Source organism: Vigna angularis, chromosome 3, assembly GCF_016808095.1.
Source record: "Vigna angularis cultivar LongXiaoDou No.4 chromosome 3, ASM1680809v1, whole genome shotgun sequence".
Classification (NCBI taxonomy): domain Eukaryota; kingdom Viridiplantae; phylum Streptophyta; class Magnoliopsida; order Fabales; family Fabaceae; genus Vigna; species Vigna angularis.
In genome coordinates, this window is record NC_068972.1 from 168262 (window position 1) to 193586 (window position 25325).

Below are 25325 nucleotides of genomic sequence, written 5' to 3' on the forward strand. Positions count from 1 at the left end.
TGTATAACTTTAAATAAAATACCATTAACCACAAAAGATTATCAATATTAATAGTTTTTAACTTTTAACAATTATTTGATATTTAAACTTTTTAAATTTGATAATAATTGAAATACTTTATTCAAACAAAAAAACACAATTTCAAATGAGATAAATCAATTCAAAGTCAATTCATTTAAATGTGTTGCGAAATGCTCTATCTAAACATAGGTTCAGACAATGTACTAACTTATAATCTTGATTTGTTCTAGGCGAATAATGATTCCTTTTTCGGCAAAAGATGTCAGAGGCAAAAATAGTCATTGCATATTGAAGAAAATAACTCTAAACAATGTACAATTTTTCTTTGACAATGGTTATAAATTTCTACTACAGTAATTCGCCAAACATAAGGAAACGAGACAAAATATATTTCATTCCTAACTGGATCAAATTTTGAACAGGATTGGATGTTTCATTCTCTAATTCATCCCATTCTCACTTCTACTCTGGTCATGATTCCAAAAATTAAATTAATCACTCCTTGTACCATACTTATCCAAACAAAGGAAGAAACAACCTCCAAAGAAAATCAACCTGGACTTTAAAAAAGACAATTCTTGAAGAAAACGAACAAATTTTCCTAGACTACCATATTACAACATACATGTACAATTGTAGAATTGACAATCTACAGACGTTCGGTTCCTTCATTATTCATTTAAGTAGGTCGGTACAAAATCAGTTTTCCTGCTTTGCCGTCAAAACCTTGACTTCTATGCGCGTTTGCATAGAATCTGGTAAAACAATATGTTATTTGCTTTGTGTGCATCCGCAAGTGCAATTCTCAAGTTCTTTGTGAAGCTTCTGAAAGAGGGCGAAAAAAAAAATCTTGTTAACAAGACCAGCAATTAACTAATGCTTGAATTACTCTGTGTAATTCTCATTCTTCATGATATGTAAAACTCTATAAGGAAAACAATTCTGGAATCATGACTAAGGAGACCACAATCTACTCTGTTAAAGATTCAATGCGACTTTTCACATCCAGTCCTTTCTAATTCTACTGCTAAAAAAATTACAGCTTCAACCTGTACCTCGAGTGGGATAGAAATATCATATTGATAAAACAAAATTATACAAGAAGTTAAAGAACACTACTTTTTTCTTGTCCTCCTCTTGTTTGTATGAACCGTTGTAATAAACATTGGTTGTATGAATATAATTTTCCCTAGAGGATAATGCTACTCATAAACAAATTCTGTACAAGTAAATATTGATTAAGTTCAGCAATGTGGACAGAACAAAATAAATGAATAGTAAGTAAAAAACATTTAGTTAAAAGGAGTAAACCTCCAATTCAGTATTTGAAGTTATAATAAGACGGTTCACGAAATTAATAAAATAGCAATTTGATCCCTGAAAATGTACATTATCCATAAATTTAGTCCTTTAAATCGTAATAGAAGGTCAAATTAACCCCTGAAATAAATAAAATGATGAAACAGTCCGTAACATTTTAAGTTATCAATCAGTTTAGTCTTTCAAATTGTATAAGATAATTCGAACCTTAAACATAAAAGCTTAAATTCATTTTTTTACCTGTATGTAGGCTTATATTTCGCATGTAAATTAAAAATAATAAAGTACAACTAAATATCTATAAGTATGAATCAATTTGTTTTACGATTGCAATTTTAAAGACTAGATCAATATGTAATTAATTTTAAGGACCATATTATCTTTTATCAATTTCAGATATCAATTTGACCATCTATTATGTTTTAAAGGACTAAATTGATAAATGTACAATTTTAAGGACAAGCTTACTTACTATTTATTCTATTTATTTTAAAGAACAATTTAATAGATTATTACTGTTTAAAAGACTAAATAAAGCATTAGTAGTCTCGTCTTGTAAAAAGTGTAGTAAAGGTTTGTTGTTAGTGCATCACAGCTTATGGTAAATATAAATATAAAATATAACCGGGTAAAATTGTAGTCGAAGGTTATGTTAATGCATCGCTACTTATAAATAAATATAAAATATTACAGTATTCGGTATGCAACAAAAAATTCATTATGCAAGGTGATACTCGATGAAACCAGCTGCCTGACATAAAATGATGTTTTAAATGTACACGTAACACCTACGTTCCTACCATTGACATTGCTAAGATCACCTACGTTAAATTTTGTCCTTTATCTTTGGTCTTAACTCCCAATGAGAAGACTTTTCAAGGCAACTTTTGACAAAGTAACTTCGATGTAGCGGTGACCCCAACTATATTAAGGACTTAAGGTCGGAACAGCAAGGGAAGTTAAAACTAGTTTACCATGGTCCGTTGTCCCTCGTAAAAAGACAAAAAGTTGTTGAAGTTTGCAAAATTATCCATAGGGTGAAATTTGACTATCTGAATCCTAATGGAGCTAGAGTGCGGCAGCTTTGTAGAGGAGAGAAGAATTAAGGGATTGAGACTGGGCTAATTGGCTCGGGGAATGGAAAACTACTAATTCTGACAACTTGTAAAGATGTGTATCACGCGCATGACATGGGGGAACGGAGAATAATTCGGGTAGTCAGAAGCATTAGTTCTAGCCATGGTAGAAGAGAGTGAATACAGTTGTGCTATATTGATTTTTTGGTTTCCTTTGCAGTCAAAAACTTTGATTATTTAGGATATGGTTTATGTTAGCTCATTTGGTATGTTACAGAAGGAAGTGGTGATTGGCTGACGGGTTAATAATGATGGCTACAGGTCTTGGTTGCGGATTTGCTTGCCAGTGTGGAAAGGTGCTAGCTACGTGAGAAAAATAGCGTTGTTCGAAGTGACCAGATAGCACGACAATCTCAAAGGAGGACAGTAACATTGCCCTGTATCAGCAAGTTGTTTGTTTTCAAGAGCTAATGCACGTTTTAGGGGTGCTAAAATATCCCAATCTTGATATTGAACTATTTTTCCACCAGCAGCTGAGTAATCTTCAGGCTTCACAAACAACCATTACCAACATTTTTTATTTTACAGGGAATTAATTGGTGGAGACAACTGAAATGAAATTCCTACGACGAAGAAATCGGGGGGGCATTTGTTCATGTATGTTGTGAAGATTAATCAGAGAGAACGTGGCCCTGTTTCGCATTTCAGTCAAGGGGTCATATTTATGTTTGATACACCTAGGTTAAAGCATTCATTGTTTCTGCCTTCTCGTGGGCACTAGAACTTTCCTCCAGCAATTACTTTATAGATTACTTAATTTGCATATTTCTTCTAAAACTAACGACTCCAGATTTATTCAGTAATTAGCATTCAATGAAGGGTAAGCATACTTAACACACCTCATCCGCAAGGGGGTTGGTAAAAAGCCTAACACAACAATGGATATAGGGATGCACTGAAAAAGGGAAATTTTAATTGAAATTCAATTTAGAAAATAAAAATAATTCATATTTTACTGAAATCATACACCAAACGCAGTAACCTTCTAATACCAATGTCGTCCAATTCTCACCCAAGCATGTTATAAGACACCGTGATTGTAGATATATAAATTGTATAGCGATTTCATATATTGGAAGCATTTAATTGATAATTTCTGAATAGGCATGGGAATGAAAAGTATTGGAGGGGAAGGGTAAGGTTGTTTTACAGACCTGAACCTGTGTTTGAAGACCTTTAATATGCTGAACGGCCAAATCGAGCATGTCTGCATAGCTTGTTTGCTACAATGAATTAAAGACATTTAGAAACGAGATTAAGAGAGCTTCCCCATTTGAGGGAGTAGTTTGACATAACATAAGAAAAGGAGACAGAAATAGAAACAATACCTTATCCATATTAGGTACAAGGTCCTGCAATTTCTTGAGCTTTCCACTTATTCTGGTTCTTCTCTCCTGTGTTTGAAGTGGATGGAATTGAATAGAAGAAGGAGGAGTGAGAAAGTAAAAGAAAAAGGTAGGAGTAGTCGAGAAATTACCCGCTCGGCAATGCTGCGGGGATGAGTGGCACAGCCTCGCTTAGCACGGATTTTACAAGGGACGGAATCTTCAGGAATGTGCAAGAGCTTCTCGACAGTTGCCATTTCGAGAGTGGTCTGCGGAAGGCTAAACTGAGATTCCAAGGCGTTGAGGCAATGGAGAATGTCTTGCTCGCTGGAGTTGGAGCTTTTGGAGCGCTTAGTTGGAGGAGCGGAAAAGGCGATGGAATTAGAATGAGAATGAGAACCGTCCCAAGGCTCCATTCCGAAGGTGGCATGATCGCCAAGCACCACATTGTTAGTGTTATCGCCGCCGCAGAGAGATTCTTGGCAGTGACCCGTGAAGCTCAGCTGGGACTTCAGCCGAGAACCCCGCGTGATTGTGAACCCCGCTCCTGCGTTGCGTTGAGTAAAGATGAGACACGTGGAGGACAATTGGGCCGGGCCCGCTCAAAGAAGTGGGCCCAGGCCGAAAGGATCATTTGCAGTAATAATAATAATTGAGGAAGAATAAGTTAGTTACCATTGTGGTTGTGATTGGGGGTGGGGGCGGTGGCTGTGGATGCTAGGTGGGAGAGGAAGCCGGCGGGAGAGCTTTTCTGACGGAGCAAGGCGGATCCGAGGGCGTGGTTGTGATACGATGTTTGGTCTTTGCAGGTGGAGTCGGAAGAGTCTCCTCCGGAATAGTAAGGGGTGGGGGTGGGGGTGGGGCGTGATCCTCCGATGAGAGCATCGACGGTGGTGGTGAGGAGAGAGCCCGGTGCGGAGCCGTAGCGCGTGAGGCCAGTTGGCGCGTGGCTCATGGACTGAGAAGAGGAGGACGAAGAGGAAGAGGAGGAGGAAGAAGGATACATGGGTGGAGAGCAGTGGAGAGGGAGATGGAGAAAGTAGAAAGCAAGTTGGTTTGGTTGGAGGATTTAGAAATAAGCAATTTAGATAGAGATGGATGCGATGGCATTGGTGGGTGTATGCCACTTGTGGAATACTTTAAGACTGCCTGCGCATTGTGCAATTGCATTGGCTGACTGCCATTTGGGTCACGTGCCACTTTTTTTCAAACCCGACCCCATTCATAGTATCGTATGCCAATGCTAACAAAAGTCGCCCTCATTCCCACAGAATCTTTTGATTCCTCATCCACTCTCTCCGCCACCTCCGGTTCTTCCTCTCCTTTCTATTTTTCTTTATTTTTATATTCCCACTTTTTTAAATACTTAAATTGCTCAATGCAATGTGTACGGATATTAATTAACTTAATGTTTTCCAGTTAATTAACAGACTTAACTATTTCAAACATATTTTAATATTGTTTTCTTATCGATTAGTTTCTCTCCTCTTTGGTAGTTTCGTGGGGGTCACCGTGCTATTGGATCAATTTTTTTTATTATTATTGTAAGATTGCAAGATGAAATATATTTATTTATATCTGAGATTATGCGCATGCATTTAATTTTTATGTTTGGTTGATTTATTTATTTTAATTAAAAAGCGAAGTTGTGGTTCATTTAAAATAATGGAATTGTGGGAGGAATTGTTTACCGTTCCCGTGCATGGAAACGAGGAATTGTGAAGTTGAAAGCATGGGGATGGATGATTTGAATTGTGATTGGTGCAGGTAACGGGTACGGGTATGGGTTTGGCTGTGAGAAACCTCAGCCGGTGGAGCTTGGTTGTCGGAGTTTCCAACATGGCAGTGCTTCTCATCGGTGTCTTCTTCATCTTCCAAACTCACCGCCTCTGTCATGGCCGCATTGCCTTTCCAGCCCTCCTTGTCTCCCTCGCCGCTCCAATTAGGGTTCTTGTCATGTTGCAAACCGCATTCGCCCAAGAAGCCGCGGCCACCCTCATCCTTCAAGACTCCAACGATCTCTTTACACGCCTCCGCAGACGGGTGGGTAATCACATCTCCTCCTCTCTTTTTTTTCAATCTTCATTCTTTCGTTCTTCATTTTCCAATCGATCGATTAACAGGCCATGTACAAGAAATGGCTCTGCTGGAGTCGATCTTCGGCCATCCTTACCCTCCTTCAATTTCTCTTTGCGCTTTACCTTGTTCTCGACTCTACTCGCCATTTCTCCTCCTCCAATCATTGTCTTTTAGGTAGGTCGTAGGTGAGTCAGTTCTGGAACCCACTCTTCTCCATCCTTCTTTCTACCCATTCTTTCTGTAATCTTTACCAATGTAATGCAGATTCCCCATTGAACCGCACCGCTTTATTCGTATTCATCATCCTCGTCTCTTTTGTTGCCATACTCCAGTGCTTCACGGGATCCGATGTTATCAAATGGAGGTCTTTCTACGAAACCCATGATCACGCTTGGAAATGCCACTATAGCGAGGTCTTCGATCATGGCATACGGGAGACCTTGTGTTGTCTGGGCCGGTTCAATTATTTGTATACACCTATAACTAAACCTTACCTTTCTCCCCGCAACCACAATGTTTCTCACTATATCTCACCTCTCCTCCTTTAATAACTAACACAGGAGTACAGCCGAAGAAGATGAAGTCTATTCAGTTGCACGATTACTTGGTGATCTTGTTGCTTATCGTGCTTCCAGAACTGGCCATTTGGAACTCTTGGCAGGTTTCTTCTAATTTTCATCTCAAACTTGTTGTCTTTTTATGTTTTATATATGTTGCACAATAACATCGTTCTCAAGGCAACTTTTTTAGTTCAAACCATGCCACACATCAAATACTTGTCAAGAAAATGAACAAGGGTATCCTCCTTGAGACAAAGCAGCAAAACGTAACACAGAATATTTACAACAGTTATCTAAAACCAAGCCTTATTAAAGATTTTTCACTACTAGAGGCCACTGGCTTGTTTAGTCGCCTACTCTATTCTGTCTTTCTTTTTTTTCTCTTTTCATCATAAACTCAGTACATTACCATAGTAGTTAAATGCTAACATGTGGTTGACTTGATCAAGTTGAGGGATGTAGCCGGTGAAGGATTTATAGTATGATCTAAATAGAATATTTTGTGTAATGGGTCATCTTTCGGATAGATGGACGTGTGGCATATTATTGCAATAATGTTGACCTGCACCAATTTAATTTCACTTGCACGTCAGCTCTTTGCAATTTTATGACATTGAGTTTTTGTTGTTCAGCTTTAGCTTTACTTCAAAACCATGGAATGGCTACAGAATCCTATGAAGGATCCATGGAAGCACCAGAGATGCAAATCAGGGAGGCGGAAGCTCTTCATAAATTTGCCGAAGCTGCATATACAGTATTCTATAATATACTAATTCCAAATTAATGTTTTGTTTTTACTAACTTGCTTTGAACACCTATTTTTCATTCAATGATGAATGCAGGGTCCATTGCTTGATGTTGGACGAAATCCATGTGTATTTCCTTGTGCGTGGCTGTATAGACAAGGGATTTTGTCTCCCTGGACCCGAAACAGGTGGCATTTTCTTTTGTATACAAAGGTCTTTATAACCGAATTCTCACTTTCTCAGTAGCATGAGCTTTTTAATTTGAGTGCTATTGGTTGAGTACTAATTATAACTTTGTGGTCAAGGTGGTTCTGATACTTGTTCTTTGTAACTTTAAAATGATATATAAACTTCAAATTGTACATGTCTTATCAAGGCAAGGTGTTTGGAGAGTTCTACTTTGTTCGGTTTGATTTATTCTCAAGTTTTTCTTTTCCAGTCAGTGTCTCTAAAATGGTACTTTCCCCTCATCTATGTAGCTTTTTCCTTAATTATGTTGATATTTCTTTCATCTTAAGAAATGAAAAAGTATTATTTCATCGTAGTTTGATTTATTAAATCGATACAAAGTATGATGTATCCAAATATATGTTAGCAAACTCCAAAAGCTTAAGTTTGTATAACTGATGTGTACTCATTCTGTTTATTGGAAATTTTGATACAAGAGTCAAAATTCTGCTTCTTGATTTTAGTTCTGGGAAGGGAATTACTTCCACTTTTGAGGTCTGTTTTTTTTTTTTTTGCCTTGCAACGTTTAACAGTTTCATGAATCATGAAACAAAAACATTATAGGCAAAGTTGTATTTAGTGGTGAATATTCGACAATAAAGTAAATGTGAAGAATGAAGAATACTTTTACTCAATTACCACTATGCATACCCGTGTGTTTACAAGAGAAATTTCTGAATGGTTGTTGATATTTTAATTCAGATCTTAGTGGCGCTCATGCATACTGATTCATTTATCATTAGTTTTCCTCTATTCTGTGTCTCCGTGTATCCCTTTCCATTACATCCTTTTCAATTAACAAATTAAAAGGTTTCGTCTTCAACATTGTGATTTTATGTTCCTGTTTCATATCTTCATAGACGACCTGTACTGGATGGTGATAACTGGTGGCGAGGTCATGCAGCTGCCTTTCTAAAGTACGTCAATTTGCCTCCAGAAGTGCTTAGACAAGGACGAGTCAGCCAGGTTAGACATGGTAACATATAAAGTTCTGTACAAAAGCACTCTTTATGTTTGAAATATAAAGAGGGCAACATGGGCCTGAATATCCGTAATAATAAATAACATTGCTTAAAAGATTTTGCCACCATTTATGTTTTGATTTTATTTACGGTAGCCCATCATCATCAAGATAATACTCCCCAAAAAAGGTAGATGTCCCGAACCAACAACAGTATGATTATTTTATTTAGATTGATCATGTGATCGATGGATAATTTCACAATTTGAAGGAAATTAAAATGCATTGAATTGATTTCAATTCAAATTGTTTTCATTTTTCAAATGTTTGTTTGGATAAGATAATTGAGATTTATTTAATTTTATTTTTGCTTGGATAGAATATTTTAATTACCACCAAAAGCAAAAAGCTTATTTTAATTGTAAGCAATATTAAATAATTTAAAAGTATCATTTGCTTATGGCTTTCAACATACGTTGGGGAGATTATATTTTTGATGCCAAGTTTGTTTTACCTAAGACCAACAAGGGTTTTTTCCATTGACACCAGTTGATTTTTTTTTTCTTTTTTATGCTAATGTTATCCATAATTATTTTGGATGACATTAATCAAGGTTATTCTTTTGACGTTGTTGGTCTGGGTTATTATTTTGCTAACTTTTCAACCAATGTAGGATAAAATTTACCCCAGTTGACATTGGCTAAAAAAGTCTAGACATGGTTGACTCAATCAACGTTAAGAAAAAATTCTTGACCAACTTTTGTCAAAAGCTAATGTTGATAATGTCGATCAAAAAACAATCCATGCAGTGTCGAAAAAAAAAATACTCCACCAGACATTGAGCGAAAACAATTTCAATGACATTTGACAAGAAAATCTTAACTAATGTTGATTGAGAAATAGATCTAGCGGAAAAATGATCTCAACAATGTCAGCCATAGAATAACTCATCAACATGGACCGAAAAACTTACATCGACGGAAATGTAATTCCACTAACGTCAATAAAAAAACTCTGGCTAACATTGGTTGAAAATTAGACCTATCAACGGCTGAGTTGATTTTCTTTACTAAAAGCATGCCAATGAGTGAGTATAAAGAGAAGAGACAGACTTGAGAAGTGAGAGTTAATGAAAATTTTCAAATTCTTACTTTTTTTAGTTGTAATTTGAAATTCCATGATTTTATGTAATGCCATTAGTCTTGTAAGTTTTCGGAACTTCAATTTATTTTAAAATGTTCTATCTAAACTATATATTTTGTCATAAAACATTTAAAATTTACTTTTTAACATACTAATATGATAAATATGAACATAACAAATGAACTGGCAAGTATAGATTTATAAAAAAACTTATGTAGATTTTGGTATGATCAGGGGGGTACTTTACGTACAATGTAAACGGACTAACATCCCCATTTTTCGTTTGATTTGAACTCATGAGTCTATATCCTTGTATTTTGATTCTTAATGGTCGTAAATTTTTAATTTTAAAATATGGGGAAACTCAGGTCTATTCAACTTGGGATGATGATAATATACTAAACTTTTATGATATATGAATATTTCTATTTTTATACTATACTGGCTTAATTTATATTTAATTATTTAGATACCCATGTCAGGTCAAGTGTCAAGCTGCATATTTTGTTGTGGTTCTACATCATCTACAATCTGTAGTAATTGCTATACGTGGAACTGAAACCCCAGAGGACCTAATAACTGATGGGTTATGCAAGGAATGCTCCCTTTCTGTGAATGACTTGGCTGGCTTGATCAAGTATTTTTCATTCTTTCTCCTTTCGTCTCTTTGACCATTTTCATAAAGATAGATAACCCTAGGGTGGAGGTGAAACTTTACTAAGAATTCCCAATTAATTCATTGATAAAATTCACACAGGTTGTAAACATTGTAATAGTCTAGTACCTACAGTTCATAACACATATTACTTTCAACTTCCTTTTTAATGTCAGTTTATCAGCATCTATCCTTATATCCTGTTTGGGTCTTCTTATTCTTGGTATCTGTGATAGAAAATGATTATTTTGTTGGCAAATGCTGCGGTGTTAAATAGTGCAAATATAGCGATGCTAGGTTTATTCCAATACTTGAGCTATTTTATCGGAGTTGTGATAGATATTTTTATTTATAGTTGCGTATTGTATAGGAACTACGAAGTGTGATGAATGAGTGAGAAAGAGAGAAAACCCAAAGTGAGAATACAACATTGTGTTAGAATTGTGTTTATCGCATTTGTTCTAAAATCACAAGCCTATTGACAGGATAATGCTGTAGGGCAATATTTCCATCAATTCAAGCTATTTCTGTTGGAAGTGATTGATCAAGATTCAAGGACATAACTGTTTCAATTAGCTAAGGCCTGCGTTGTCTCACTGCTTATAATAATAACATACCAATACCTTGTGCCCTTAGAATGATGGGGAGATATGGGAAGCTTATGGAGGTACTACTAGGGTTATAATATTTTAAGCACCAAAAAATAGCCCAGTTTTGTTTATGGAATAACTTTTGTTGAGTCAGTATACTGTTCTGAATCTTCTGGAACTATTCACAAAGCAATAAACAATTCTCACAATTTTAAGATGCAATTTGAACTTCTAAATTGTATGATAACTGCAAATCCTCTGGTATTGTTGCTGGATTGATTTTCAATGTCTCTGAAGGGGGGCCACATACATATCCTGGAAAATGAATTATGACATGTTATGCTATGCTGCATGATTATAAACTGTTTATAAACAAAGGCTAACGAGTAATGACATCTCTATTGAGTTACTTTTATCTGCAGAAATAATCTTCTCTATATATATCTTATAGTTTCAGTTCCAATGTGTAATAGTTTTATATGGACCAAACTGTATAGATCCTTTCTATGGTCCTGCACAATATTCTGGTTCCTCACTTAAAATATTTTTTGCCCTGTTTTCAGTTCCAACTACATTCATTATGATATAAAGAAAAATGTGGTTTCATCTTTCCCTCACTATGGCCATTCAGGCATAGCTGAAGCTGCACGAGAGCTTTTTATGCAGATTGAAGGAAATCCCGAAAGGCCTGGTAAGAAATAATTCATGTTTTTTAAACTCGTGGTTCTTTGTTATGGAGAGTTGGTCTTATCAAACTGTTTCTTCGTCCTCTTTCCGACGCTATTGAGGTAATTGAGTAGGAAACAGGGTAAGGAATTAAAAGGGGAAATTTTTTATTGGGATGCATAAAAATGCGTTCTCCTATGTACATTCTCACATGATTTCCTATAAAAACATTTTTCTTTTAATTCCTTCTATAAGTTCAATGTATAGAGCTGAAATTGTATTTAATTTAAAAGCATTTGACTTGATTACATAAAATGAATTTCATTTTTGACAACAATTGTTTTTCGAAGTGGAAATGCAGACTCTGAATCCTATGGACTTCTTTCTAAATTACTGGGATTTGGTTGTGAATGCTTTGGGTATAATGTCCGAATAGTTGGGCATTCGCTTGGAGGAGCTATAGCTGCATTGCTTGGACTACAAGTATGATATTTCTCACTTCAATAGGAATATTTACTTACTATCTTTCTTTAGTAAACATAATTTGCTATTTTGATTGCTTCAGAGAACTGGGTATTCATTGAAAGTTTATTATGAAAACAATATATAGGCAAACGAATATTCCTTGCTTCCTTAGAAAATACAGATTGTAGATGCAAATATGAAGCTGGCTTGAGGTCACAAGCAGGGGATTGAATTCTGGCCTTGTCACAATGTTGCAAATCCTCAAGTTCTGAATCTTAATGAGATGTTACTCAAGTACAGGAGTTGCTATAATTAAAATTAAAACCAGCATCCATATAAAGAGATTTGACTAAACAAAGTATGAGATATTGAAATTATACATCCTAATTGTATTGCATTTTCAACATGCAAAAAATCTAAAGCAAAACCTATAAATCATGGACACTTAAAAGCTAACTTACCTTGTCAATATGCAAAAGGAAAGGCATTCCTTTTTGTTTCAATTCATATTTGTTCTAAAATTAATAAAGGAATTTGGATAGAAGATTTATCTAAATTTAATTTTTCGTTGTGTACAATGGATTGTTGGATCCCTCAGTACCTTGCATTTTTTTGAGAAATTTTTTTATCTTATTTTTAGTAATTTTCATTATTAAGGTGAGATATAAATATAATTCATTGAATCAAATGTATCCTTTATAGAAAAGAAAAAGCTATACAATAGCAAACACATTAAGAAGCTCAACAAAAAAAGAAACAAGATAACTTATTATATAATATGAATAAGATCTAATTATATTTTATTCTAGTATCTCCTTAAGTTTGAAAATAAATGTTCATGACTCCCAACATGTTGATGAAACAATTGAAGACAATAGCACGAAGGACCTTTGTGAATATATCAACTAGTTGATGCTCGGTTTTGACATGGTGGAGAGTGAAGAATTGTTTTTGAACAAGTATATGTTTGGACATGGTGAGACGGGTTAGAAGTTTGTGTATTGACTTAGCTTGTGAATTGCAAAGGTAGTGTCTGGTCTAGAAAGGGTCAAGTACACAAGTCTTTCAATTAATCTTCTATATATAGAGAGATCCTTGATGGGGTCATCATAATCAATGTTAAGTTTGAAATTTGGATCCATAGGTAGTATACTTGGTTTGCTACCTAAGAAACCGATATCATCAAGTAAAGATAAGGTATAATTTCTTTAACTCAAAGAGATACACTTGCTGGATTTGACAATTTTCAACCCTATAAAGTATTGGAGAGAACCAAGGATCTTTAGTTTAAACATGGAACTCAATATTAATTGTACATTGTTAACGAAAGAAGAATTATGGCTTGCTAGGATAATGTCACCCACATAGACCAACAAAATGACCAATGAAAAGCTAGAACCATGAATGAACAAAGAGTAATCATTTTTAGATTATGTAAAACCATGTTTTGGTAATGTTGAGACAGAACTTGCATAACTATTGTCTAGAGGCTTGTTTCAGTCCATGTATAGACTTATTCAATTTGCAAACTAATCCTTATGTTCTTGTTTTGAAACCTTGTGAAATATCCATACGTACTTCCTCAAATAACTCACCATTTAAGAATGCATTGTTGATATATAACTATGGTAGGCTCTAATCTTTTGCAGTAGCAATGGCTAATAGATCCTTATAAAAGTAAGTTTATTCATTGTTGACAAAGTGGGGTTTTAGAAATCAATCTCAACTTGTTGTGCATAGCCTTTGACTGCCAACTGAGTTTTGTATTTGTCAATTGAACCATCAACATTATACATAAATTTAAATACTCATTTGAACCCTATGCAATGTTTGTCTTCTGGTGAAGTTGTTGCATAAGCCAAACATCCTAAAGCTTTTAATGAGTAATAATCAAGTTTGGATTCATATAGAAGTGATTTCTGTAGTAGTACTGGATAGTCAACCCAAACCTTGTTAATTAGAAAGGCTGTAATGGAAATACACTCCCCCCAAAATTGGATTGACAATTTATATCGAAGTAAAATGACTACAATCATCAACCAAGGTTAAGAAAGAAATATTGTTTGTCATCATAAGTAGGCTTAAAATTAGTTAAGGTTCCCAAATGTCACAATTTACTATATCAAATAATGATTGAAACACCTTGTTGAGTGAAGTGAAAGATAATCTTCTAATATTTAGAAAGAGGAGAAATGTAACAATTGGAATTGGAAAAATTGTGTGCAATATAAAAAAGTATTTCATTACTCAAAAGTGGAAGGCTTTATCATTGTCATGTTCAAATCTAGAATGTCAAACAAAAGCATACTTACACAAGAATTGATATTCAAAAAAGAAAAAAACGGTATTTTTACATAATAACTGATTATATATAATATCTATTATATCTAATTATTTTTTATTCTAATACTGATATTATATAAGATCAAGGGGTTGTTGAAAAACTCAATTAAGCATTGAAAATGAAGGGCTAAAAAATTCACAAATGGAAGATTATTTAATAAACTCATGCGAACATTTATTTAAGTCATTAAATCATCATTGTTTCCTCTAGTATTGCATAATTTATTTTTTAGTTGCAAATAATTTCCTTCAAGTTTTGAACATTCAGTACTTAGAAAGAAAATTTTCCTTGCACTTTTTGGTCTTTTTTAGCTGCCGTCTTTAAGCATTTGATTTTATAGCACCAAATTAATTCTGGTTTTTCCCACAGCTGTATAACCGCTACCCTAATCTGCACGTTTATTCATATGGTCCACTCCCTTGTCTGGATTTAGTTGTGGCCAAAGCATGCTCAGAATTTGTGACAAGGTATGTACTAGTGAAAAGTTTGATTTTGGTTGACACTCTTTGGGTAACACTTTTAATTTCCTTTCTGCTTGCTTTTATTCTTTTTGATGCAGCATCATATTTGGAAATGAATTTTCATCACGCCTTTCAGTTGGATCCGTTATGCGGCTAAGGGCAGCCGCAATCACTTCACTATCACAAGATCCTAAAGCAGATAGTGCCATGATTTTCAGACTTGCTCGTAGGTTTCTATACCTAAGCAAATATCAGAGAAATAACACAAGTGCCGAGAATGAATCCGAGCTCCAATCAGGAACCATCAAGGATGATATAAACCATCAAATCCACAGAAGCCAGTGTGAAACTTATAATGAAGGTGTCTAATCTTTAATAACACATTAGGCATGTTGTAGAATATATATTGTTACCCTACAAGTGTTGGAAATAATGTTTGAAACTAATAATAAAGGGGTCTAATCTTTAATAACATATTAGGCAATATATATTGTGACCCTATAAGTGTTGGAAATAATGTGTATTCTTCCATGATTCATCGTACTCAGTTTGTGAAAGGTGCCTTTTCTAAAAAGATTTCCATTATTGCAACAGGCAGCACTGAACAAGATAATCAGACTATTAAAGGGGGTCTTGGTATATCCAACTATGGTGAATATATGTCTTTTGATAGTGAAGATTGCCTCAACAATGAGCACGAAGAATGCTCACTTTGGTCTGACGCTAGGGCAAGGGATCATTCTGTTGGAATTGATAATGCCAAATTTACAAATGCTTTTGCTAAAGATGCACGTTCAATTGATGATCCAGTGTCTCAGTTTATAGAGACTGTTCCAGATTCTGAAAATCCGTCTTCCAATGATCCCCCAGAGCTGTATCTACCTGGTTCTGTGATTCACATTGTACTGGAGAAGCAAACATCACAATCTGATCTTAGGACGTTGTGGAGAATGCAGGAGGGGGGAAAATGTTATAAAGCTTATATCGCAGATAGAGAAAGCTTCAAAGATATTATTGTTTCACCATCTATGTTCCTTGATCATCTTCCTTGGAGGTAAGACAGATTACACAACCAGAACCTTTTCTCATTTCTAAATTAAATTGTTTGACCAGTTCTCACCGAAGTTACTTGGTTTGGTCAATTGTTGGACTTGCCAGATGTCATGATGCCTTGCGAAAGATATTGAAAGCTCAAACTGCTGAAGATCAAGTAACAGTACCTCACATCATCTGATATATTTTTGGACAGCAGTAGAACTTACTACGAACTATACTAATTTTTTGCTCACGGTTCTTCCTACGTTGATGCCTCTCGGTGAAATCAAGATCAATACCATTTTCGAAAGAGTGAATGTGCTTATTCATTATACTGTATATAATTTCTGCACTTGTGAGCAATGACAATAATTTATACTGTTCATAATTATTTGAAAGGGTAATTTGTATCATAATTAATTTAATTATAAAAATACAATCTGTTTTGTAATTAATTTGATTACTATTAAATTAATTCCACTGTAATTAATACAATTCATTTAAAAGGGAATTTGTACTGTAATTATTATAATAATTAATTTAATTTCTATGAAGAGAAATTATTACAAAAATTACAATGTTGAATTATATAACTATTTATACTCATAACTTTTTTTTACATTGTTGATACATTTTTAAGAATATTTCAATCTTAGTATTTTAGAACTTTAACTTCTAATCTTTATAAATATTTTTATTTATTATATGATCATGTTGAGCTTGCTAACTTTATTAACTGTTGTGCGATTCTCTATGTATATGGCATGATTAACCTTTGTCACACATGATGATTAGCAGAGCGTAAATTACTGGTTTTTTACTACCTCGCAACTCTGTCATCTCGGAAGAGTAATTTGACCGGATGCTCCTTGGTATATGGTGTTTGGCATGGGTTAAATGTCATGATTGTTTTTCAAGTGAATATGATGCTACGCAAGCTTTTTTCTAAAAGAAACTATCATGGGCTGATGAATGATGTTGGAAGTCCCACGTCGATTAGAGATAAGATCAATTCATAATTTATAAGTGAGTGCAAACCTCACCTTATAAGCTGGTTTTGTGTAATTGAGTTAGATTTAAAGCTTACTTCTTAACATGGTATCAGAGTCATGGTTAGAGCCTATCCTAACGATATTTGTTGTTTGCTGGACATATTATTCCATTTCTTAACAAATGAATGCTCCGAATGTGAATTATGGATATATTGGACAAATGTGTTGCAGGTAAGGAAAAAAATAGAAATAAAAATATTTTTTTTGTAAGTTTAAATTAGTTTATTCGAAAATTAATTTAATTTATAGGAGTTTTTTTTTTATAGTTTTCTAAATCTTTTTTTAAAATGAATTTATGGGCAAACCTTCATCCTTGTAGACAACACGAGCGTAACCAGTTTCTGGTTTGAAAGTTCCATGAATGCAACTCTGACATGCAAGAAGTGAGCTAGTTAGTCCATTCTGGCAGGAAACTGAATGAGAAGCTTTGAGACTGGAGAAGCTTTAACCAGTTTGGATGAGTAAAATTAACATGTGCATGCTTTATAGTGCCCCTCCTTTTTCAGGTGGTACTTCCTGAGTTCAGCTCTTAAAATGTACTATGCGTATCTGCATGCTGTACGTTGGATGCTACATGGAAGCTGCACAACTCGTTATGATCAGAGAAGGGGAGAAAAGAAAAGCAATTATATAGTCGTAGTCTCATGATTAGTGTATGAAAAAGGTGAAAGCATGATTCTACGAAATCAAATATATATATTCAAATCAAATCTAAAGTGAGCCAAACTTTGGAGTGGCACTGTGAGGCTTTGAAAAAGCATGATGATTTCTTTGCGGTCAGACACCACGATGATGTCTTGTAGTTGAGCAGGCACAGAGCTTAATTAAGATTCTGTCTATTCACAAGTAATAGCTTTGGAGTAGCATTAATGATAGCAACTGATAACAAGTGGCAGTGACAGTGGTGGACTCTGTGAGATGGGAAGTGGGGTTCATGATCGAAACATTTTCTCCTTTTTTAGGATACAGAGAATAAAACGAGGACTTCAGAAAAAAAAAATGAAAAATGGAACACAGGATGTAAGTATGTTACTTCTGTGTGGTAGGTCTTTTCTTTGCAGCCAAGTGGATCATAAGGATTTCTTTGTTGTCAGAATTCAAGATGGTGTCTTCTGATTAAAGAGCCTGAGCTAAGAAAAGTGCTTCAGACAAAGCTACCAGAGCTTACAGTGATTTATAAATATGAGCACATAAGCCAAATGTTTCGGCCTTAAACTTCTAAAACTACATTTGAAACTTGAAACCAAATATGCAAATAGGTGAATCTTGGAATTCTCATTTACTCAAAAATATTAGGCCCCCCACATGAAAAGTACAAGTTTTTATTTTTTTTTTGTATAAACACAAACGTTTTAGGTGATGAGCTGCACAAGATCCCAATATAGCTTTTATTGGGTGTAATAGAATGAATGGATTAGATTTTATCTGTTTTGGGAAAGCCATCATTTTCCACTTTTATTAGCAGTCTGCCTGTGCAGTTAATCTACACATGTAGCAAACGTTCAAGGCAAGCCATGTATGAAAAATAAGAATGCCTTGTACCATTTGTCTTCCTCAACTCCACAAAATTCTAATCCCAATTAATATTTCAGGAGTTAAAAACTCACTAGGTACACCATTTTATTTACTGACAACATTCTTGGTAGAATGAGTAAATCAATGTCAGAGGAAAGATAACTGACCTTACTTGCCACACAGTTTAAGCAAGTAGGGCCTTCTGATAAAAACGTGGCCAAGACAAACTTGGCTACGGAATGACTTTTCTTACCAACAGTCATTGCAATAAGTATCCATGCACATTTATATATCTTAGTTATTAATTTGAAATGGATGAAATTTAAGCCCGGTATTTTATCTTAGTCCATTTCTGAGTTTTACTCTAAAATCCATAAATAAAAGTTAACATAACATCAAATGTCGAATTCAGATTCTCTACTTATTTTTTTGGTATTGTTCTCTGTGGAGAGACGTTATGAAAAATAGATTTTATGAAAGCAATTTTAGTGGAAACTCGATGGATTGGAAAGAAGATTATAAACATTTAAGGAATGGCACCTAAGTTAGTTGTGGTGTGCCCACTTGATTCCACATTTTAGGAGGCATGAGGACAAATTTGGTGAATGTGTTGATAAAGTTTGATACTTGCATTGCAACCTTGGGTGGGTCACTTTCTCTTTATTACTTTATGGACTATTAATATTTTGGGATTGACTATTCTCCTCATACTTTAATGTGTTATATACTACACAAGTTTTCAAACATCTTTTTGTCAAATTCAGATACTTTTATGTGCAATTGCAACAGTTGTTGCCTCAATGACAGATGATTCTTAGTTGCAAGGCAATTGTGTTAACTGTGTAATTCCTATTTTTTGCTTTGGTGCCTCAATTATAACTCTTAGTTAGAACGTTGGTTAGTTCCACACAAGCAAAGCTAAGGAAATATAGCATAGCAGCCTCATGAAAAGTGGGGTTCATGGATCTCAGGGACAGGGTTAAAAACAGACATATCTGTTGAAAGAAAAGGTGAAGGGTGAAGTAGTCAATTCACTGTGATTTTGGAATAATCAGAACATGACAATATGTTTCACAATGTTTGCTTTTCTTAGGAAGTTTATGAATTGATTGGCGTCCTTATCTCCGCACTCACAAACAACTTCTGTAAGACCACTGAAAACGAAATAATTGAAATTGCAGTTTGCTTGCACATACAACAAATCATTGCAAGTTTTAAAAAATGAGAATGGGGTATTAAAGAACTTTATGAAGTGCAAGCAAAATTTGAAAATTTGTATGAAGCTTGATTTTGGGTCAATCCATGATTAACTTTTTGAAATTGGGGTATTTGATGAGGTGAGAAAGTAAAAAAAGAGAAACATAGGATACCAAACGAGCGAGAATTTTGAAGTGAGGTGAATGAGTTGCAGTAATTTGATACATTTTGAAAATTGGAGGAAGCCAAAGACTTTTCAACCAAAACAGAGGAAAGTTCTCGTCTGGTTCGTTAAGGACACAAGAGAAAGAGAGTGTGACCTGTGATGATTAGGTTTCCATTTGAAATATAATAAAAATGAGGGCAATAGACTCCACGTGGGACAACAAAAACGAGGCATATGGGTCCAATTTTCATACAATATATCTTCATCTTCAACACCCCAACCCAATCATTTTATTAAAATATGTTTTCTTTAGCTTGCTTTTTAAGATAGTAATGTTTCAATTATTGATCATTCACAATATTCTTCTTCTTAAAATCTTCTACTAAAGCTACACGTATTTCATCTCCACAATACAATTCATTTTATAATGCATCCATCTAAAATGTTCAATGTTTCTATTCCTAACCCTGCTTTTTTCTATTACCTTTTCAAGAAAACACATGATAATCACATGACTTCATATCAAACTTTTTTAAAGCATGATTTAATCTGAAAATTTACCAACCAAACATCTAATGTGCAGTAGAATTACCGTAAGGCTTTGCAATAAAGTGATAAAGGGTTTGGCTGTACTGAAATAAAAGAATAGTGTTCCCGGGGAAATCAATGAGTTGAAGTCCGAAACTTACTGGCATACAGATGCAAAGCATATGGATTATTAAAGTGTACATAGAAATATTGGAATGAAAACGACATGCTATACTTTTATGTTTTGTCCACCAACATGATTGAGTGATTGAAAATAATAATAATAATAGCATCACAATGACTTTTGTAGAATATACTGCGTGAGGGGCCTGAAGTGGGAAAGAAGAAGGGAAATTGGGATATATATGTAAGATATATCCATGTTAGCAGTGGCTCACAATTTTTCAGACAAAAAGGTTAACCATACCTTCAGTTTTTACTATTATCATTGATATATGCACAGTTTGAACTAAAGATGAACCCTTGCAATATTGTATCAGATTTTCTCCAACTGGGTAGCACAGAAATCACGGGACTAAAAAACCATGATGGGGCATTTGTGCCATCTTTCATGTTATATGTCGGATCTGCAAGAAGCATGAAATCTACGTAAATGCCATGAATAATACAAATCTTATTGCTCTAGGAATGGATTCAAATTAATGTATAAAGCCATATAAACTTAAATTTGTCCATTACAAGTAAATTAAATGCCCTGTTACAAGGTGCAGCTACCACTGTCAGAGATCCATGTTTCCTTTTGTTGTTGATTCATCTTTCTGTCAACATATGTTTACTGATCTGTAGCTGAGCAGTCACATCTGCAATAACACGCGGAGGAGTGTTATAATTTATTGAACAAGCGTACATGTTTAGGTATCATTAATATCATTAATTTCCCAGTCTCTCACCTAAACTCCAATTTTAAAATACATAGAGGAAGTTTAGATTAACGATATGATCTGCTTAAACTATGTATGTTAATCAAACCGCACAAACCCCCATGTGAAAAACAAAACTACCATCAAATATACTCCTTGTAGAGCCAAGTTTGACCTTTGTAAGTTCTATGGAAACGATGAAACACAGGCAACGGTTGAGAATAAACAAAGTAACATTGATAATAGTTTTACTGTGAATTTGTTGAAAGTTGTGAAGACATAATGGAGCGGACAAAAGACTTAACATAATATCCAAATTGCTTTTTTTTTAATGTGGTCGCGGGCCCCGGCGGCTGAGGGAAGACATTGTGCTTGTTTGAAGCATTTCATCATGCACGTGGTCCACACCTCCCTAATTATGTTATGCCCTCTCTCTCTCACACACACACAAAAACAATTTTTCTATATACTAACTTAATCATCAAATCCTTCCATCCTTCTCATCTTCATATATCATACTGCATACAAACACATACGCCAATCTCTTTCTCATTTTCTACTAAAATTTTCATCATTAAACAGTACACCGTTGCCTTTTTCATCATCACAGCTGTATGCAACTATATATTTTATTCATTTCCGCTTCCATTCTCTCTATGTTCTTCTCTTTCTTTACATCACTCACTCCAACTAATACGAATTCAATTCACCCTAAATCATTTACCTCCACTTTATACATGTATATATATTCTTCTCTCAAATCAAATATTGCAGATCATGACGTACGATGCTGTCTCATTTTTCAATGAAAGAAGAAAAATGCAAACCAATTAGGACGACAAAGGGTTCAAAATTGTATCCCAAATTACAATTAATCACAAATTTTATGCCAAAATTAGTTAAAAGCTAGTTGGAAGATGACAGCGGCATTTGGTGGTATTATTGACTAACTAAAAGAAAAGGGTGGAGCCTAAACTTGCACACAAGTCATAATGAAGATGAAGTAAAGTACAAGAGGTTGATAATTTCCCCATATGCACAGTATATGCTTGTATAAATGCTTGTATGGCATAAATTTGAATGGTTTACTTTTCAAACACCAAGAAAACGATTCAAACACTTTTTAATGGGTAGATAATGATGTATTACTAGTTACTAATAACATATATATATATATATATATATATATATATATATATATATATATATATATATATATAAAACCTATATAATGAAGATACACAGCTGGCTATGAAGATATTAATAATAATAGTAATAAAAATAATGGATAGTATTGTACCTTAGATTTTCCAACCAGGAAAAGCTGGTGCAATGCAATATCAGGCATAAATCTATCTTCTATATCCTATCCCTACTTTTTACATATATATCTAACAATTTCATACGATGTCTAGTGGACCTAGCTACACTTTTCCTTTATAGGGTTGAATATAATAAATTAAAATCAAATTTAATTTAATTATGTGTCATTTACTTGTAAGTATTTTCTGAGAACATATTATTTATAAAAGCTTGGAAAAATAAATGGTATTAAGATAAAGTTATGGTACGTTTTTCAAGTAAATAATACTAATCAAAGCCATTACAGAATGAGGTTAAAATTAATTTTCCTTGTTGGGAGACAACAGAGACAAGTAGAATCAGATAACAAAAAATATCCATAGAATGGGGTGAGATTGTAAAAATGTTTTTTTTTTCTTATTGTTTACAGTATCATGGCTGTGTTCAGTGGCTTTGACACGTGTCCCAATAAAAAACAAACAACAAAATTCAAATCTGACATGAAATTGCAAACCTTTGAATATAATAATACAAGTAAACCGAATAAACCATAGTTAAAATTTATAATATAATTATTATTTTATACTCCTCCTGATTCTTCTACAACGGCTATTTTTTTTTAATTTATATGGTGTCGGTGAGTTTAGTGTTATGTCTTCTTCATGTTCATTACATATATTCTTTGAATTAATGCTATTCAACTCCTTCATTACTCAACTTGATCCTATTATATAATTAATATATTAATTATAGAAAATCATCCACAAATATAAATACACTTAAGTTTCGTTCACAAATAATTAAATTAATCAATTGTAAATCATGTTTACTAAATATTTCACTAGCAAAATTTGCCACACCATTACTTTTTATTTTTAAAATCTTAGTCAAAAATAATCTTGAATATTAACTTTCCAAACGCACGCTTAATTAATATTTCCTCAAATCTCATATACAATAGAAAAAATAGTTTACATTAATTAAAAAAATTATTATGTAATGTTTAATTCTATTAATTTCATTTCAATAAAAGAATTTATAGAATATCATTTGTTAGAACTTAGTATAAATAAATAAAAGAGAGTAATCGAAAATGAAACTCCAGTTAAATAAATATATTTTAATATATACTTTGATTAAGTAAGTTAATTGAGATTTGTTCCTCTTCTTATGCTTGATAGAGGAGAGAACATCAAATATTTTTAACTAATTAGTTTAAGAATAATAAGTATCAAACGATTTTCATAATTTTAACATGACGTAAATATGTTTCTTTTATCAAACATTTTTTTATTGAGAGTTAGGTTAACTTCTGTATATTGGCATTTGATTTTTATGAATAAAAAACATATATTTTTATTTTATTAATCTATATATTTTATGAATTATCATTAAAAATGTTGACAACTGTGTCTCCAGGACATTATTTAATACAATTTTATCAACACACTCTAACTATGTTTTTTAATACAACTTCATTGTAATTTTAATAATTTTTCTTTGCTAACTACCTAAGGAACGTCTTTAAAATTCTGAAAAATAGAACCTAAAGTCATTTTATAAATATATGTTTAAATATTTATAATATTCACTGCATAAATATTTTACGAATATCGTTGACAAGCCACAGTGAGGGTGGAGCATTGAATTTCAGGCAACTATATTTATCATCGTGGTTGAAAACACATATATAGGAAAATATATTTTCATATTTTTATAATTTTTTTTTAAAATCTCTGAATATTAACCTTTTTTTGTTTTGGTTCATTTCATTATTTGGTTCTCAATTTTTCTATAACTTTTAATTTACTTTATATAAATATTAATGAAAACACGTACATTTATAGTATTCACATTTTTCATTATATTAAAATAAAATATTTTTAAAAATATATAATAATTTTATAGATAACTTTTTATTGTAAATAACTGTTTTAGCTTTAAAAAATAATTAAGTTTGAAAAATAATCAAATAAAAAAATAACTAAATTTTAAAAATACCACTTAAAAATAATTTTATAAGATAATTGTTTTAATTTTAAAAAAATGGTTATAAAATTAAAAAAATTGTGTGCATAATTTTTTTCTTTTATACAATAATATAAATGAGTGAGTAATTAAAATATATAAAAATAATATATGTATATTATTAAGAGGTGAATTTTAAGTCTAATTCAACACTCTGAAGAATATATATCTCGAGCGTGAGACTAGATATCGTGTTAAGAAATGAACTTTAAGTCTAACTCAACCTTATAAAATCGGTATGTAAGAAGATTTGCACTCACTTATATATAATTAGTATTACTTTATGATTTTTTCTTTACTAAAAGATAAAAGTGTTCAATAATAAAAATACAAAAAAGAAGTCATCACATTGCATATTCTGCTATCTAATGACATAAATATATGAATTTTATTTTAATTTTGGATTTCTTTACCAACTTTGCTGATAAAAAAGTTAAATATAAAAAACGTATGAAACAGTTTTAAAGAAAAAAAATGCAAACCATATCAAATCAATTTATGGGATTTGGATTTTACGATTTGTAATTATAATTGTATTTTTTATTAAATATTTGTTTTTTTTTTCAACTTTTAAATTAAAAATTATAAAAATATAACTGGTTGGATTCTTAGTTTAATATTAATCTTCTATATGAATATTATATGTTAAAGATATTTTGCTATGTCAAATAAAAAGTTAGAAAAATGTTATTAAAGTATTTGAAAGATTACAATACATGGTTAAAGAATAATTATGTTTTCTAATAGGTTATTAAAAACACTAATCAAGAATCTCAAATTTATATTAATAGATTAAGTCATCATATCACATTATTTTATTCCTATTTCATTATAATTGGGTCAAACCGTTTCTCTCTCTAATAATTATGAATTTAATAGAGATGTGAAATGTTTATAGAGACCAAAATCATTTGCTCATTT

At 33.0% G+C, this 25325-nt stretch overlaps 2 protein-coding genes and 1 long non-coding RNA gene across 6 annotated transcripts; 1 reads left to right on the forward strand and 2 right to left on the reverse strand.

Annotated features, from left to right (window-relative positions):
• Window positions 1–389: 389 nt before the first annotated feature.
• Window positions 390–4808, reverse strand: LOC108325944 (transcription factor bHLH128). Its single transcript, XM_017559109.2, has 5 exons — window positions 4478–4808; window positions 3955–4349; window positions 3806–3871; window positions 3632–3700; window positions 390–846 (listed from the first exon to the last, which is right to left on the reverse strand). The coding sequence occupies exons 1-5, from the start codon at window positions 4806–4808 to the stop codon at window positions 793–795; spliced, it is 915 nt and encodes a 304-aa protein (XP_017414598.1). The 3' UTR covers window positions 390–792.
• A 173-nt stretch (window positions 4809–4981) lies between these two features.
• LOC108325943 (uncharacterized) lies at window positions 4982–16190 on the forward strand. Of its 3 annotated transcripts, none has more exons than XM_017559107.2 (15): window positions 4982–5112; window positions 5570–5845; window positions 5926–6055; window positions 6146–6350; window positions 6442–6542; window positions 7074–7195; window positions 7284–7375; window positions 8276–8381; window positions 10002–10156; window positions 11328–11455; window positions 11792–11913; window positions 14609–14706; window positions 14799–15061; window positions 15295–15754; window positions 15859–16190. In XM_017559107.2, the coding sequence occupies exons 2-15, from the start codon at window positions 5585–5587 to the stop codon at window positions 15932–15934; spliced, it is 2319 nt and encodes a 772-aa protein (XP_017414596.1). In that variant the 5' UTR covers window positions 4982–5112; window positions 5570–5584; the 3' UTR covers window positions 15935–16190. The 3 variants fall into 3 exon arrangements, with proteins under 3 accessions (XP_017414596.1, XP_052730100.1, XP_017414595.1); XM_017559106.2 differs by lacking the exon at window positions 4982–5112 and adding an exon at window positions 5224–5346; XM_052874140.1 differs by lacking the exons at window positions 5926–6055; window positions 6146–6350.
• Window positions 16191–20108: 3918 nt separating this feature from the next.
• LOC128195967 (uncharacterized) lies at window positions 20109–22456 on the reverse strand. 2 transcript variants are annotated; one of them, XR_008247938.1, is made up of 3 exons: window positions 22375–22456; window positions 20893–21014; window positions 20109–20780 (listed from the first exon to the last, which is right to left on the reverse strand). It is a non-coding gene; the product is annotated as an uncharacterized LOC128195967 (long non-coding RNA). The 2 variants fall into 2 exon arrangements; XR_008247939.1 differs by lacking the exon at window positions 22375–22456 and adding an exon at window positions 21250–21839.
• Window positions 22457–25325: the final 2869 nt, after the last annotated feature.